General features: G+C 17.9%; 4 protein-coding genes across 4 annotated transcripts in view; 3 read left to right on the forward strand and 1 right to left on the reverse strand.

Annotated features, from left to right (window-relative positions):
• Positions 1-1,943: 1,943 nt before the first annotated feature.
• Positions 1,944-9,026, forward strand: PADL01_1438400 (metacaspase-like protein; the record flags this gene model as incomplete). The annotated part of the gene is made up of 7 exons (XM_028684661.1): positions 1,944-2,091; positions 2,940-7,763; positions 7,919-8,366; positions 8,469-8,550; positions 8,652-8,731; positions 8,827-8,863; positions 8,979-9,026. The coding sequence occupies 7 exons, from the start codon at positions 1,944-1,946 to the stop codon at positions 9,024-9,026; spliced, it is 5,667 nt and encodes a 1,888-aa protein (XP_028540717.1).
• Positions 9,027-9,781: 755 nt separating this feature from the next.
• Positions 9,782-12,415, reverse strand: PADL01_1438500 (cleavage and polyadenylation specificity factor, putative; the record flags this gene model as incomplete). Its single annotated transcript, XM_028684662.1, has 1 exon — positions 9,782-12,415. The coding sequence occupies one exon, from the start codon at positions 12,413-12,415 to the stop codon at positions 9,782-9,784; it is 2,634 nt and encodes an 877-aa protein (XP_028540718.1).
• Positions 12,416-14,312: 1,897 nt separating this feature from the next.
• On the forward strand, positions 14,313-15,146 carry PADL01_1438600 (conserved protein, unknown function; the record flags this gene model as incomplete). The annotated part of the gene is made up of 1 exon (XM_028684663.1): positions 14,313-15,146. One exon carries the CDS (start codon positions 14,313-14,315, stop codon positions 15,144-15,146), a length of 834 nt encoding a protein of 277 aa, XP_028540719.1.
• Positions 15,147-16,582: 1,436 nt separating this feature from the next.
• Positions 16,583-17,500, forward strand: part of PADL01_1438700 (DNA primase small subunit) — a gene marked incomplete at both ends in the record, with an annotated part of 3,236 nt that continues 2,318 nt past the window's right edge. The window contains 4 exons of the mRNA XM_028684664.1: positions 16,583-16,652; positions 16,759-16,809; positions 16,999-17,114; positions 17,251-17,388. Coding sequence (XP_028540720.1) covers positions 16,583-16,652; positions 16,759-16,809; positions 16,999-17,114; positions 17,251-17,388 — 375 coding nt within the window. The remainder of the gene's footprint in view (positions 16,653-16,758; positions 16,810-16,998; positions 17,115-17,250; positions 17,389-17,500) is intronic.

The raw sequence follows: 17,500 nt of genomic DNA on the forward strand, positions 1-17,500 counted from the left end.
TTATTGTTCTTATTTTAAGAAATACAGTTTTATAATTATATTACTGGCAAATAAGAATAAAAGAGAAACCAAAGAATAATGAGAATGTATTATATAAGTCTAATTTTTAATCACTTTATATATAATTATGATAATAAAATCATTACTAAATATTTATAAATTAATATATTTTTTCGAATTATGTTATAATTAATATTATAAAAAATGTATTATAATATGTATACAGCCTTTTTTCTCTTTTTTCTTTTTTTTCACATTTTAAACGTTTAACGTCATCAATATTAATAATTTATATTTTATCTATATTATAACATGATGTTTATGTAGGATAATTTTAACTATGATACATAATAATTTAAACAAAAAAAAATTAAACAATAATAATGTGTATTTCGTCAACCGAATAATAATACTAATATGTATATATATACATATTTTTATGTTCACATATATATGTGTGTTCTTTTTTCATTTTAGATATACAGCATATTATAAAATGTTACAAATTCAATATAAAGCGATGAGAAAATATAATAATTTATAATATATTTGATATTTAACAAATATTACACATAAATAAAAATATATATTTAAATGTTCTATATATATATATATATATATTTATACATCTAATAATATTATATGACAGAAGGAAAAAATAATTTGATACCATTTTTTCTTTTATATTATATGTGTATATATAATATATATTTTTTTTTTAAAACTATATAAAATTACTTTGTGTGCAAATAGGGATAATATATTAACGTAATTATGCAAAATATAATTTCGTAAAATACAAAAAAATATAAAAAAATTATAATATATATATATATATATATATATTTTTATACATAATAAAATGACGTACAATTTTTTTTTTTTTTCATTTATAATACTGTGTTTTTATTTTACCAATTATTTTGTGCACGCACTTTACATTTTTATTTTTTAAAGTATATTTATTATTATGAATAATGTAATAAATATTTCTTATTATTTATATATCTTTAAACAAAGATAATAATATAAAACATAAAATACAATTTCAAATTGTATGTGCACATGTAGAAGTACTTTTTCTTAAAATACCCATACATATATTATTCTATAAATATATATATATGTATTTTATATATATACACGTTAACATATTTATTTGTAAATATATTTTTAATATTTTACTTTCATATGTTGTTGTTGTGCCTTTGAAATTTACAGTTTTATATATATTTTAAACACATATATATATATATATATATATTAATTTTTATATTTTATTTTTAAAAATTTTTTTTAATAAAAAAATTTTATAAATTATTTTCCATTATATATATATATATATATAATATTATATTTTTTTTAAATAGTAATATATATTCAACATAAAATTCATTCCTCTTAATTTTTGATTCCTTGTTTTTTTTCCATAGGAAAATATAAATTTATATATATGTTAATTTATAAAATACTATATATGCACTCCAATATATATAATATATATATATATTTATACATATATATTATATGTATATATTATATATTTAATTTTATAATTTCTTTTAATAAACATTATAAAAATTTTTTTTTTTTTAATTTCCACATTTTTCCAGGATTATTTTTCAAATTTTATTTCTTAAAGTAGAAACCAGAAAAAAAAAGAAAAAAGGATAAAAAAGAAACGCTGATTTTATTAAAAATTTTGAGGAAAATGTTATTTACATGAATAATTTCCTTTAAAAAGAAAAAATTAAATAATGTATTGAAATATATTATTTATTTATGGTGTTTTTTTTTTTTTTTATTTTTATAGAAAGGTATTTTTGTGTTCAAAATGAATAATTAGTAAAAAAGAATAAAAAAAGAAAAATTTATATTACACTTATATATAAATACTTTTTGAAAAATAAATTTAAATTTTTTTTGAAAAAAAAAAATAAAAAATGAATAGTATGAATACATATTCCCCTTTATATAGTTCCTATGAAAATATAAATATATATAAAAAAAATAGGAAATTTGAAGAGGAAAATTATGAAACATCAACTGCTAATATATCTTGTGATTCTAAGGGAAGAATATTAATAAAAGGTAATACATATATGATACAAATAAATATATACATATATATGTTAATATATATTTTATAATTCTCTATTTTGTGGGTGTAATTCGTAATGTTATACATTAAATTTTTTACGAAAAAAAAAATATAATGATTGTATATATATATCTATAATATATGTTTGGTTTTATATATATTTTTGAATTAATGCATATTTTATTTTTAACGTTTTGATCTTTTTAAAATATGAAATTAATATGCAAAATGATTTTGTATTGTTTGTTTTCTATTTCAAAAATGTGCATTATAACTACATATTTACATATTTTTTACTTAATATATTTTTAATTGATAATATGTTATTTTTTATTTTTGTTTATCGTCTAATTTATACAAAACATAATTTTTGAGATGCAGACAAAAATGACTTTAATTTTTTTTTTGAGTGAATTAAAAATATAGCTTTTGATATACACACACATATATATATATATATATATATATATAACATTTTATTAATTCAAAAATATTTTTTCTTTTTTGTTGTATAAATATATTTATATTTATTTATTAATTTATTTAATAATATTTGAAAATATGGCGAAATCATACATCATACGACTATGCCAATATTACATACATTAATGTTTTTTTACATTATTGGTATAGATATTTTGTACATATATAATTGAATATATGAGGAGTATATATATATATATATATATATATATATATTATATATATATATATATGTATATGTGCACAATATATTTTGAATCCTTTAAATGTTATATGATTATATTTTCCCTTTAAATATATTTTATTTATTCATTTATATACTTCCTTTTTTTCTTTTTCTTTTATATATTTATAGAAAGTGAAAATGATAGAAACGAATCAATACACAAAAATCAAATGTTTAGTTCAATGGATAATAGAAAAATGAATAAACATGAGAAACATAATATTTCTTCTTATTGTAAATTGAAAAGAAAAACATCAAATAATTTAAAGGATAAAGAAAAAATGAATAACAATATAATGTATGCCAAAAATGCAAATGCTAATAAGTATGATAATTATTATGCTTTGAATATGAACAATATGAATAATATGAATAATATGAACAGTATGGATAATTTAAATAACATTAATAATATGCATAATATGTATAACATGAATAATATGTACACTATGACTTGTAACAAAAATAATAACAATATTAATAATAATAATAAAAATAATAATATTTATTATCGAATTAGTAGACAAAATATAAATGGGAAGGAGAGATTATTAAATAGATATCATATTATGAGACCACAAAGGTCAGCTGATATGTTATTTAGGAATTACATCTATAATGGATTACCATATGAAATAAATCAACAAAATATAAATAAAAATATAAATGATAATATTGCAGTATCATTTGAGAATTATAATAAAAATATACTGGACGAATATAATAGAAATATATTGAAATATTATAATAGAAATTTAAAGAATTATCGAAATTCATCTTTTGATAATATATGTACAAGATATAATAATAATAATAATATTTATAATAATAATAAGAAGAAGAATGATAATATTAATAGTTCTTTTCAATTTAACAATCAAGAGGAACTTATGAAATTTTATAGTAATAATAATAGAAATGTAAACGATTATGTTGTTAAAACAAGTAATATAACACAAGCAGATAATATATGTGCTCAGCAAAAAATTAATATTCCTATGTATAATAAAACCGTTTTATTAAAATCATCGCCAAATAGTGAAAATACTTATAACAAGACATTATCAAATATTTTGAAAAAAGAACCAAAAAGAAATAGTATGTTTTCTTTTAATTCTTCTGATTTTTTTAAAGATTTTGGGAAATTAAAAAAAAACCTTGTAGGGAAAAAAAATAAAAAAATAAATAAAGATATTATAATAAATGGAAATATATTTAATAGTAAAATAAAAGATAATAATACATCAAATACAAAAAGTGAAGGGAATAGTACTCTTAGTAAAATTTACAATTTTATATTTCCATCAAGTGTAAGAAAATTACAAAAGAAAAAACAAAAATTACAAGTAATAGAAGATAAGGAAAAAAATTTAGATAAAACCGTTATAATGCCCTTACAAAATAAAATAATATATTTAAATGATGCAAATATAGCAAATGATAAATTAAAACATTCCTTTGAAAATTATAATTACCATCAAACGGATATACCTTTTGTAAGTGTAGCAAATTATATGAATCAAGATTTAAGAAAAAATGTAAGGAGTTATTCATCCTTCGACGTTAAGGAAAGAATATCACCAATGGTAATACGAAAAGATAATATTAACAATAATAATAATAATATTAACAATGACAATAATAATAATAATAATAATAATAAAAATGACATTATAAATAATGGTAATATTAACAAAACTGTTGATAATAATAATATAAATAATTGTAGTAATAATATGAGGACAGCTGTAAAGAATACACAAAAATTATCAACACAAAAAAATTCACTCCTTAATGATAAACATCATACATATCATGAAAAATTAGTAACCAACATTTATCAATTTACTGGAGGTCATTCACAAAAAAGTTGTAATATTAAAAATCAAAATGTAAAAGAAGAAAAAATAAATAACACAGAAATGTCATATATTAATAATACATCATATAATGATTATACTAATATTCCAAATGTAGAAACATATATGCATTCTGAAAAAAGTAATAATTTAGAAAACAAACAAAGTGACAATATAAACGAAAATGAAAAAGATAAAAATTTTAATAATACTGATAAAAAAAATAATGATGAAAATAATATCATAAAACATAATGAAATTGAAAATCATAATGAAGTAGTACAAATGAATAATCAAACAACAGAACAAGAAAGTCATAATAAATATATAAAAACTTTAAATAATATAACAGGAATAGATCCAATAAAAAAAAATATATACAATACAGTTATGAATATAAATGATAAGAATGATATGAATAAACAAGATTATAATTATAGTACTATAATTCAAAATAATTATATTAACAGTTTAGATGAAAACACAAATACATCTTTACATATGAATAAAAAACATGATGATATATATCAAAATTTTATATCTAATATTGATACTAATGTGCCATGTGTATATGTAAATAAATATATAAATAATATTTTTCAAAATAATAATCCATCAAATGTTACAAATAATATTAACACATTTAATATGAATATATCACCAATAAATATTGATGAAAAAATTAACAATTTGGATAATAATATTAATTATGAAAATATTGCAAAAAAAAATAATATGATTAATAATAATTTATTATATATAACAAAAGAAAAAATTGATTATATGCTTAACAATTCAACAAATTATATAGAAAATTTTAATAATAATTATCACATTATAAATCCTTCATTATTATATATCCATAACAATAATAGTAATAATAATAATAATAATAATAATAATAATAATAATTATAATAATAATAATTCGAATAATCAACATACAAATAATTTCAGCAAACCTAATTTTTTAGATAAATTTTTTTATGAAAAAAAAGTAGAAAGTATACAACCACATCATTTAAATCAATATTATTATAATAATAAAAATGTAAAATATAATCCTTCAGATATTAATAAATTAGAAAATAAATATATTAATAAATTTCCTAATCAAAATGAAAATACACTTTTTAATTTTACGACACATAGTGATAACATAACAAATAATAATCTAAATAATATAGATAATATATTATTATTTGATAAAGCAATAAGAGATCAATCTATTTATTACAATAACAATAAAGTAGAGGAACAAACCAAAAGTGTAATGAATACGACCAGTCCTTCCATAAATCTATTAAAGAATAATTATGAAGATAATAATAAAAGTAATTATGTACATTCAATTGTATCTATAACAGATAAAGATAATTCAATATATGCAAAAAGTAAATATCCTCAAGTAGTAACTACAAATATTGAAAAAAGAGAAGATACCATCAACAAAAAGGATGAACAAACTATTTTTAATAATAACAATATTAATAATAATAAAGATGATGTTATATCTATGGGTAAATGCTTCCAACATGATATTCAAAATACAAATCAAATTAATAATAAAATAATTAGTGATATATCACAAAGTGAAGAACAAAACTTAACAAATGAAAAGTGCTTAGACAAAAATAATAGTGAAAATAAGAAAAAAAATAAAAGCGTGAATTACGATATGGATGAAATAATGTCACTAAAATGTAAAGTTTATGATGAATTGGATACATGCCTTAAATGTATAAACAAGTTGACTAAAAATAAAAAGTTATATGAACAATTAAAAAAATATAAACATAAGCTGGATAAAGAAAAGAAAACAAAAAAGTTATATGAGGAATCTACATCTGAAAAAACGGGTTCCTATTACACTATGAAAGATTCGTACATATCATCATTATTGTGTAATGAAAATAAATTAAATCATATATTAAATAAGGGTGACATAAAATTATGTGATGATAAACATATTTTATCTTACAACAATAAAAATAAAAATAATAATATGAATGATATTAATAGTATTAATCATATTAATCATATTAATAATATTAATATTTTAAATCATAAAAACGATCAAAATAATAACCTTTTCCTAGCTAGTGATAATACAGAAAGTGTTACTTACAATATGAATAGAAATAGAAAATTATGCGATAACAATTTGAAAGTATCCAAACATGTTTTATATAAAGATTCGAAAGGTACTGATAGCACAGGAACAAATTTTTATGATGATTATAGTATGTCTTATGAAAAATCATATATAGATAATATTGAAAAAAAAGAAAAAATAAAAAATAATATAAATATATCTGATAAATATTTCTTATCTGAAACTGATTCTCCATATATAGGAAAAAAAAAAGCTTTAATGATTACATTAAATTATAATGGTTTATTAGAAGGATGTGTAAATGATACTATAGATATGTGTGATCATTTAATGGAAAATTTTGGATTTAATGAATTTATATTATTGAATGATTGTAATTTATGTTATAGAAATTTTGTTACACAAAAAGCAAATAAAAAAAATATATTAAGTAATTTATATAATTTTATTGTTAATTCAAATAATGGAGATATATTATTTTTTTATTTTTGTGGTTATTCTATAAAATTGATAGATTCTAAATTTACAGAAAATTATAATTTTGCTTTACTTCCTCAAGACCATTCAAAAAATAATTATATATATTCAAATGAAATATTTAATATAATAAAAAAATTACAAGGAGGAAAACAATTATGTATTATATTTGATACTACATATACATCCTATTTTGTTCCAGTACCTACTTCCATAACATATAATAAAAATATGAACACAACTGAAATATATAAATATAATAATTTTTTCTCTAATCAGAAATATTTAAAATCATTAAAAACCTTTGGAAAAATTAGAGATAGACATGTTGATTCGGTTTTTATTGAAAATATTAAAAAACCATTATTATATGAAATTTATAAAAAGGAAAATGATGATAGTACAAATGATAAAATGATGCTTGTTCCATCTATTTTTTTCTTTTCTCCTGATTGCAATGATAGAAATGATTTTGAATTTTTAATAAAAAACAAAGTCAGAGGTAATAAACAAACAGATATGATAAAATATATATATAATATATATGTATATATATTTAAGCATATTTGTATATTTCTTTTCATTTATATTATATTATATTTTATATATTATTATTATTTTTTTTATTTATTTCCCCTTTTTTATAACCCATTTTAGGTTTATTGACATACTGCATAGGTAAAGCGATCGAATTGCTCAAGAAGGATTTTTCTTATCATGATTTGTTTGTTGCTGCTTCTCAAATATTAATTGATATAAAGAAGGACTATAATTTGAAATATGTAAAATTTAAACTCTCCTTTTTAAATGAGTATTCACCAGATGACATAAAATTTTTATCACATGAAAGTCTTTTCTTAAAAAAAAAACTACAACTAGATGAACCTTTATGGAAACCCTCTTTAAAATTAAACAATTTAAAACAATGTATCCAAGATATTTGTGATATGGATGAAAGGAAAATGTTAAAAAGTTCAAAAAAAAAGTGTTTGCTAATTTTTATAAAGGATATTAAATTTTATACCAACAAAAATATAGATACAAAAATTGAGTACTTTGTAAGTTGCTTTATTAAAGCGAAGAATGTCAACATATTATGTGTCAGGTAATATATAAAAAAAAAAAAAAAAAAATATAAAAGCATATCCCACTTAAATTACGAATATTAATATATATATATTTATGTGTTTGTATATTTTATTTGTAGACGTAATAATACAAAAGAACAAAAAATTGTTCAAGATAAAATATTTTTCTTAGAGTACGTTACATTGAATGTAACCGATATGGTAAGAAAGACAAAAGTGATATATATTTAAAAAAAATAAAAATCCTATATTCATTTAACATTAATAATGTATGAATATATTATTTTTTTTTTTATGTACAGGAAAATGCCAATATTTATATAGAATTGTTTAAGAAAAAAAAGAAAAATTATTTTGTAGCAAGGAGTATATTTAATATAAGGTATATATAAATATAATTATATATAACTATTTGCAGTACTTATATTTGATAATCTCATCAACTATATTTCATTTTATTATTTTTTTTTTTTATAGAAATGTGAATGGAAAATTCTCTCTTTCGGACGAAAAAGTATTTATACAAAAAAAAAATAATAAAATATATCTATAAGATGATATAAATTTATGTAAATTTTGGTATGTAATATGCATATATATATGTATATTTTTTTTTTTTTCCTTTTTAGAAAAACATTATTGGAATTATCGATTTGAATATCAAGTGTGTTTCCTAAGGATATTTGTTCTTTATTAATTTTCACCCTATCTTTAAATTTTTATGTTTAATATTTGTTTTATTTATATATAAAATGATAATCTTTAATTTGCATAATTAAATAATATGTTGTTTGTATTATTGCATATATGTGTAACCATAATTATTTAAATATCACCATTATATTTGTAAACATATATATATATATATATATATATATATATATATATATATTTTAGTTTGTTTTGTTTTCAATATTATTGTTTGAATAATGATTAATATATTTTTGCCATTTTATTATCCGCCTTCACTTTTGTATTTAATTATTATTATAAAAAGTATAATAATATTTTTTAATAAATCCGTTATATTTTTTTATTTTTTTTGTCCATTTTTTATAAACAAAAAAAGTTTTGAAATAAAATAATTTGTTTTAAAAAAAAATTTATAATATTTGTATTGTTAAAAAATATATAGATTTCTTGAAAATTATCTTTTAATAGATAATGTAATACCTATTTGGATAAATAAATAATGTTCATATATCATTATATAAACAAGTCCAAAAAATAACAATTTTATTTTAAAAAATGTTGTAATTATTCAAAGTTGTATTATTTGTTAATTAAACATATGTAATAAAAAGAAAAAGAAATTATAAGGTAAAAAAAAAGTTCCCTTTTGACAAATGATAAAACAAAAAAAAAATAAATAATAAAATAAACCAAAAATATTAATAAGTATAATAATATATATATATATATATATATATTTTTAAAAACACATGGGTAATAGAGATTCCTCAATATTTCGTAGAATTTCTCGAACCTTTGTTAATATATTTTCCTCTTTACATATAATTTCCCTATTATCCATGTCAACAAAAACTTGAACATCATTATTATTATTATCCTTTACATTGAATTTTAAGATTTCATTTATTTCATCATGTTGTTTTATGTCAACAGATATAATTTTAGAAATATAATCAAATATAATTTGATCATAAGAGAAGACATTAATCTGCTCATCCATATAATTATTATTTGTATTAGAATCTTCAACATTTTGATCTTCACATACATTATTATTATCATTAAAATTCTGTGAATTTTGATTATCATTATTTTTTAGATTTATTTGTTCTTTTTTTTGAATCATTTGTAGCGTTTTTTCTTTTAAGAATTCTTTTGAGATTCTCTCCACATTAGTATAGTTTTCTTCAACATAAGATATAATCATTTGGTATATATTATGATCAGTAAGCACATCTGCAATAGGTATAGAATTTTGATTTTTATACATAGTTTCTAAAAATTCAAGAATTAAGAAATTAATACTGTCTGCTATTAAATCATTTAATGGACTTGATAACCAATTAATTTTAATAATTTTATCATCTTTACAATATATAATTTTTATATCTTTTACAATAATAAGATTATCCTCCATATATGTTTCTTCATATACATTAATAATTACATTATATAACAAATCAAACCTATACGGATAGCTTATATTGATAGTTTGATCAATCATAGCTGTTTTTAAATTTGTATATTCATAAATATCATTAGGATAAATCATAATAGGTATATTTTGTGGTTCTGTAATTATAATTCCTTCAATTTGGTTATATTCATTATGTTTCTCATTTGCAATATTATCATTCGTATTATATTTATCATGTTCATCAACTTTATTTTTGTTCTTATCTAGAATGTGTAAATTTTCTTCATCATTATTTATATCATCCATTTCATTCTTTACAGATATATGTTCATCATTAGCTAGCATTTTCTCTTTTTTCATTTTTAATCCTTCTAACTTGATTTTTTTATTAATTTTTTTAATATGTTCAGATAATTTTCCTAACGAAATAACAGAATCATTTTGTTCAAAATGGAAAGACAATTTCTGTAAAAGTTCAGGAGTAAAAACAGATAAATATTGTTTTTCTTCTATTAATTTATTTTTCAATCGATTTAATTCATTTTTATCACCATGCACCAAAACAACATTAGGACATTTTAATTTTTCTATAAATGTTTTGGTTTGATTAAAATCTGAGTGAGCACTGAAGGATATTTGTTCAAATCTACATTTTCTCTTTACAACTTTATCATTTATTGTTACAAATTCTGGTTCAGTTTTTAATTCATCTGCTAGGGTACCTTTAACTGTATACCCTGTTAATATAACACCACTTTTTTTATCTGAGGCAATAATATTAAAAATATTTTTTGATATACCATTTTGTAGCATACCAGGAGAAGCCATAATAACACATGGGTTATTGTCTTGATATAAATAACTAGATATTGATTCAAGTGATTTAGCATATTTTACATATTTAAAATTAAATGGATTTTTTCCTTCATTAACAACTTTCTTTACAAATTCCCCACATAAATTTATAAATGTTTCATAAATACATAATGATTTAGTTGCCATCGAAGATATATAAAAGATTGGAATATTTTGTAAATGTTTATTTTGATCCCAGTGTTCTTCTAATATAAGTAATAATTCTTGAGCTCTACCTAGAGCAAAGACAGGTAATAATACTTTTCCTTTATTATTTATCATACTTGTTAATATATTTAAAAATCGTATTTCTCTTTTTTTTCTATCATCATGAACTTTAATACCATATGTACCTTCACATATTAATACATGTACATCAATATTTGGTATTTCAGCTATTGGAATATGTCGATCAATTTCTCTACTATAATCTCCTGTATATAAAAAACGAATATTATTTATTTCAACTAGAAACATACAGGCACCTATTACATGTCCTGCACGATAAGCTGTAAATTTAACATTTGGAAATTCAAAATTCTGATGGAAATTTAACGTTTCTATTAAATCCATAGTTTTCTCTATATCATTTTCATCATATAATACATTATTATTACCATCAACATTATCATTATTTTCAAACATATCATCTTTATCATCCATATTTTCATCACTTGAATATTCATTAGATAACAACATATTCCCATTATTTAATCCATTATCATCTTCACCACCTTTCTTATTTTTGCTCATCTTATTCTTATTCACAACATTTATATATTTCTCAATACGTGCATAATCATTCCATAATAAATAGCAAATACTTTTTGTTGCTTCAGTCATAAATATACGACCTTTAAATCGTGTTTTATTAATTAAATATGGTAATGCACCACTATGATCCATATGAAAATGAGTAATTAAGCATAAGTCAACTTTGGATATATCATAAGCATCATAAATAGGTAAACAGCCTATACCCATAAAAGCTGGATGAATTCCACAATCAAGCATAACTGATGTTTTATCACTTTCTATAATAACGCATGACCTACCTACTTCACTAGCCCCCCCTAGGCACACTATATTTATATTACTCATGTTTATATATTTAAATTAAAAAAAAAAAAAAAAAAAAAAAAAAAAAAAGAGAAATTATAATAAAAGGTACACATAAATATATATATATATAAATCTTTTTTTCTATTTGTTTCTTTTTATTTTTTAGTCATTTCATTTTTAATATATCATTATGTTTTATTCTTAACATGGTCTCTTTTACAATTGAAAGTTAATATTGTATAAATCCTACAACATGTTATAAATATATATATATATATATATATATTATATTTTTGTTTCATATTTCTTATATACAATAATTTTTTGTGCTCACACTTTTTTTTTTAATTTCAAACACTTCCATTATTATTATTATTATAAGAATAAAAAATATATAATTATATAAATATATACATATAACAGTTTTTACCAAAATTAAATATTTTTAAGGTATTATTTTTTTTTTTTTCTCATAAACAAATTTATTAGTATGAATCTATTATATATTTAATATTAAATAATCTATTTTGATATTTTATTATTTTTCTTTTAAGTAACATACAAAAAAAAGAAAAAAAATTATATATCATTATATAATTTTATAATATTTCATATTAATTTTAAAAAAATATATGGAAGCCCCTACATTTTTTTTTTTTTTTTTTCTACATTTAAAAAATAAGTTCATGATTACATATTAAAAAAAATATTATATATAATATATACTATAATTTTGTAAGTACAATTTATATATAACATATCGACATATATATATTATATATATATATATTACTTATTATTTTTAGGAAAAAAAGAATGCCTTTTTTTTTATTTTTTTTTATATATTTTAAAAGAGCATACCAAACATATATGTGGTACGTGTTCTTCTATATAATATAATATAATAAATTTTTATGAAAGAAAAAAAAAAATTAAAATATAAACAACATTCTCATTTGTTATAATTTATTATTTTTTTTTTTTTTAATATTCACAGTTTTTGTAAAATAAATATTTTATAAAAGTCTATATTTTTTTCTTTCTTTCTTATCGTCAGATATTTTTAAAATAATAAATATATGTTATATATTTATATTTAATTTATTTTTGGTATAGTTTTATTTTTTTTTTTTTTATTTTTTTTTTTTCTTTAAATTATTATATAAAAATTTATAACCCTTTTAAAAGAAATAATCTTATTTAGAATATATAATTTGAATCTTGTATAAAAATAATATTAATATATATATTATACATATATATATTATTTTTTTCACAAGGGAATATAAAATAAATGGAATTATTTTTATATATATTTATTTTTTATACAATTTCTTATTTTCATACTTTTAAGTGATAGAATACCTGTTTATTATATATTAATATTTTATGGATATAGTTAGAAATTTATAGTATTACTTTATTATTTGTGTTTTATTATATAATAGGAAGAAAAAAAGGTTGAGGAATATTTTAATACATAATTACATAATATTTACTATATAAATTAAATGGATATAAATAAATATTAACAATTATATTAATAAAGAGAAGCACGTTGGATATTTATTTATTTGTTTTTAAATAAAATGAAGAACATATATATTAAAAAGTTATTTTTTCATAATAAATAAATAAATATATTTATATATATATATATATATATATATATATATATTATCACAAGTGAAGCATTATTTTGATATATAAGTTTTGGAAGCACAGTATATAATAATCATAATTAGATTTGAGTATATATAAAAAATAAAATATTATATTCTTAAACAGTTTGAATTAAACCAAATATATAAATATATATATATATATATATATATATATATATATATATATATATATATTTTTATTCATATTTATATTCCTTATTGTATTTTATTATTTTATTTTTTTTATTGATTCCTTTTTTTGTGTGATAAGTATGAAAACGTTCAAATTTAGTAAAGAAAAGCTAGCCAAAGAAAAAATCGAAAAGGGCTTACATTATGAAGCTCATCAGTTAGTAAAATCCATTATAAATAGAAAGTTACAAAAGAATCAAATAGGAAATTGTATAAGTATAATATTTTATTTTTCCTTAAAATTTGCCAATGCAGAACAGTATGTTTTATTGTGTGATTTAATGTATCAATGTTGTGTTATATTAACACAACATGATATAGAATTTAATTTAGAATATGCAAATAAAATTATCGAGATTTTTCAAAAATGCCCTCCAAATTCAACAGAAGAAAAATATAAATTTATGAATAAATCCATATTATGGTCAAAAACTGAAGAAAATGTATATGGTTATTTAGAATTTCATAAAGTAATAGGTTATGCTTATTTTGAAGATAAACAATATAGTTTAGCACATAATCATTTTATTTATTTAGATGATAATGATATATTATATGAAACTATATGTTTATGGAGAAAAGAAGCTTATCCTAGTGAATGTCATTTTTTTGTATTAAGAACTATTTTGTGCTTATTAGTACTTGATAAATTTGATCAAGCCTTAAATCTAATTAATATGTTCGAAACAAATTTAAATAGACAAGATGTACCCTTACCTATTCAACTAGCATATCTAATCACTTCATCATGTATATATAAAAGTTTGGCATTATATGAAGATGTCAAATATAAATATAGACTTATATTAAATTATGACCCAGATTTTCAAAAATATATTAATATTATTGATGCAGCTGTTTTTAATAAGAAAAAGCATAACTTGTTCAGTATGTTCCAAAACATATTTGCATAAAAAATTTAAATACAAAAAAAGATAAATTGTTAGGTTTATATATCAATTATGCATTAATATATATATATATATATATATATATATATATATATATATATATATGTGTGTATATTTTATTTATTTATTTTTTTTTTTGACCTTAAAGGGAAAAGTATAAACAGATGAAAAAAAAAAAAAAAAAAAAAAGAAGGATCATCAAAAATATATTAATTCTTTTTGGTTACATAATCTGACAATATATATATATATATATATATATATATATATATACAATGTATTTTTTTTTTTTTTTTTTTTCTTCTTTTTTTTTAGTATTTCCACAGTGGGATATAATATATATTTTTTTAGATATGCTTCCCTACTTATATAAAATATTTTAAAGCCCACATAAATAGATATATATATTCATGTTGATGTGTGCTTATTTAATATGACTAAATTGGTAATATAATAAATCATTTATATTATATATGTTTATATATATATTATTCGTATATATTTTTTACTTTTTTATTTATATTTTATAAAAACCCCTTTTTTAATACATATATGTATATATATATATATATATATATATATTTGTTAATTTATTCATTTTACTGAATTATTATAACTTTTTGTTGTTTTAATAAAATTTTATGATGTAATCAATCATATCTTTTTTGAACTAATGAAAACTTTTTTATTTATTTCAATTTTGTTTAATTTTAAAAAATAAGAAAATAAGCTAGCATTTTCAAAAGTGTAAAATGAAATATAATAAAAAATATATACTATTCATATATATATATATATATATATATATATTTTTATTACACTATATTATTTTATATTATTTTTTTTTTTAACATGTTCTCTGTTCATATTTTTCTCCGTATGGGTTATATAAATTTAATCATATAAATGTAAATATACATATAATATATGTATATTTAATATATAAATTATTTTTTTTTATAAATTTCGCAAATAAAGCATATGCTTAAAACAAAAAAAGAAAATAATTTTCTTCAAATAGTATGAATGTGTATATTAATTATATATTATATATATAATACATTTATGAAATAATTAGGAATTCAAATAGAAGTATTATACATAATATTATAAAAGGAAAAAATACAATTTATAATATACATCTACTATTATATGTATATATAATTTATTTTTATTTTATAAATGTCTATTTTTTATATGGAATCATTAATTATAAACGTTAAAATAATGAATAATTAAATTGCTTTTTATTTTATTTTTATATGAATAAATATACTCTCTTCATATTTTACAAACAATAAAATATGACAAGCATTTCTCATCTGTTGTATTTGATATAATTCTTATTTATGTTATAAATTTATATAAAGGATATATATAACTCAGCGAGTTTTTTTTTTTTTTTTTTTTTTTTTTTATATTCCTTTTGATAATACTTTATGAAAATGGAAATAGTTGGAGATATAAAAGATTCGATTGTTAACGAAAATGATTTAATATTTTATTACAGTAAATAAATATGAAAAATATATATATATATATTTATTTATTTTATATGAAATTTTTTTTTTTTTTTTTTTGGTCTGATAATAAAAAATTATCCTTTTTTTTACAGGGAGTTTATGTCCAATAAATGATTTATATAACTGGTTAAATTATAAAAATGGTATAAGAACAAGACTTACAATAAAATTTTTAATATATATATGGAATTGTATGAATATAATTGTTTGTTTGACTTAATGTATTATAAAGAACCTTATGTTATTCATAATTCATTGATGTAATAATAATATTTATATAATATATATATTTATATTTATGTATATAATTTTTTATATAATCTTTAATATAGATACTAAGGGTAAATATACCAAATTAAATGATCCCCATTTTTTTTCGAAAAGGGAATTTTCATTCACATGTAAAAAAAGTGATCAAGGAAAAGAAGAGATTTATATAAGATGGCAGGTAATAAAGACAAAATATGAAAGAAGTTAAAATATAAAATAAAATCAAAAAAATGTCTGTATTTTAAAAAATTATTCTATATATATATTTCTATATATATATATTATATATCTATTTATATACTTCATTCTTTTAGTCCTTTAATAACCCTGAAGAATTTAAAAATAAATTATTATCCGATCTTGTACCTATAAAATTTGATATTGGAGCTATTTATAATTTTCCTGTTTCTCAAAAAGATCAAAAAGGAGATATTTTTCTACCAGTCCAAAAAGTATTTATCAAAAAAAAAATAAAATAAAATAATAAAACAAAGTGAATGATTGAATGAATGAAATTATTTATTTTTTATTACGAATTATATATTTTAATATTTTATTTTAATT

Source organism: Plasmodium sp. gorilla clade G2, assembly GCF_900097015.1.
Source record: "Plasmodium sp. gorilla clade G2 genome assembly, chromosome: 14".
Taxonomy (NCBI): Eukaryota; Apicomplexa; class Aconoidasida; order Haemosporida; family Plasmodiidae; genus Plasmodium; species Plasmodium adleri (nom. inval.).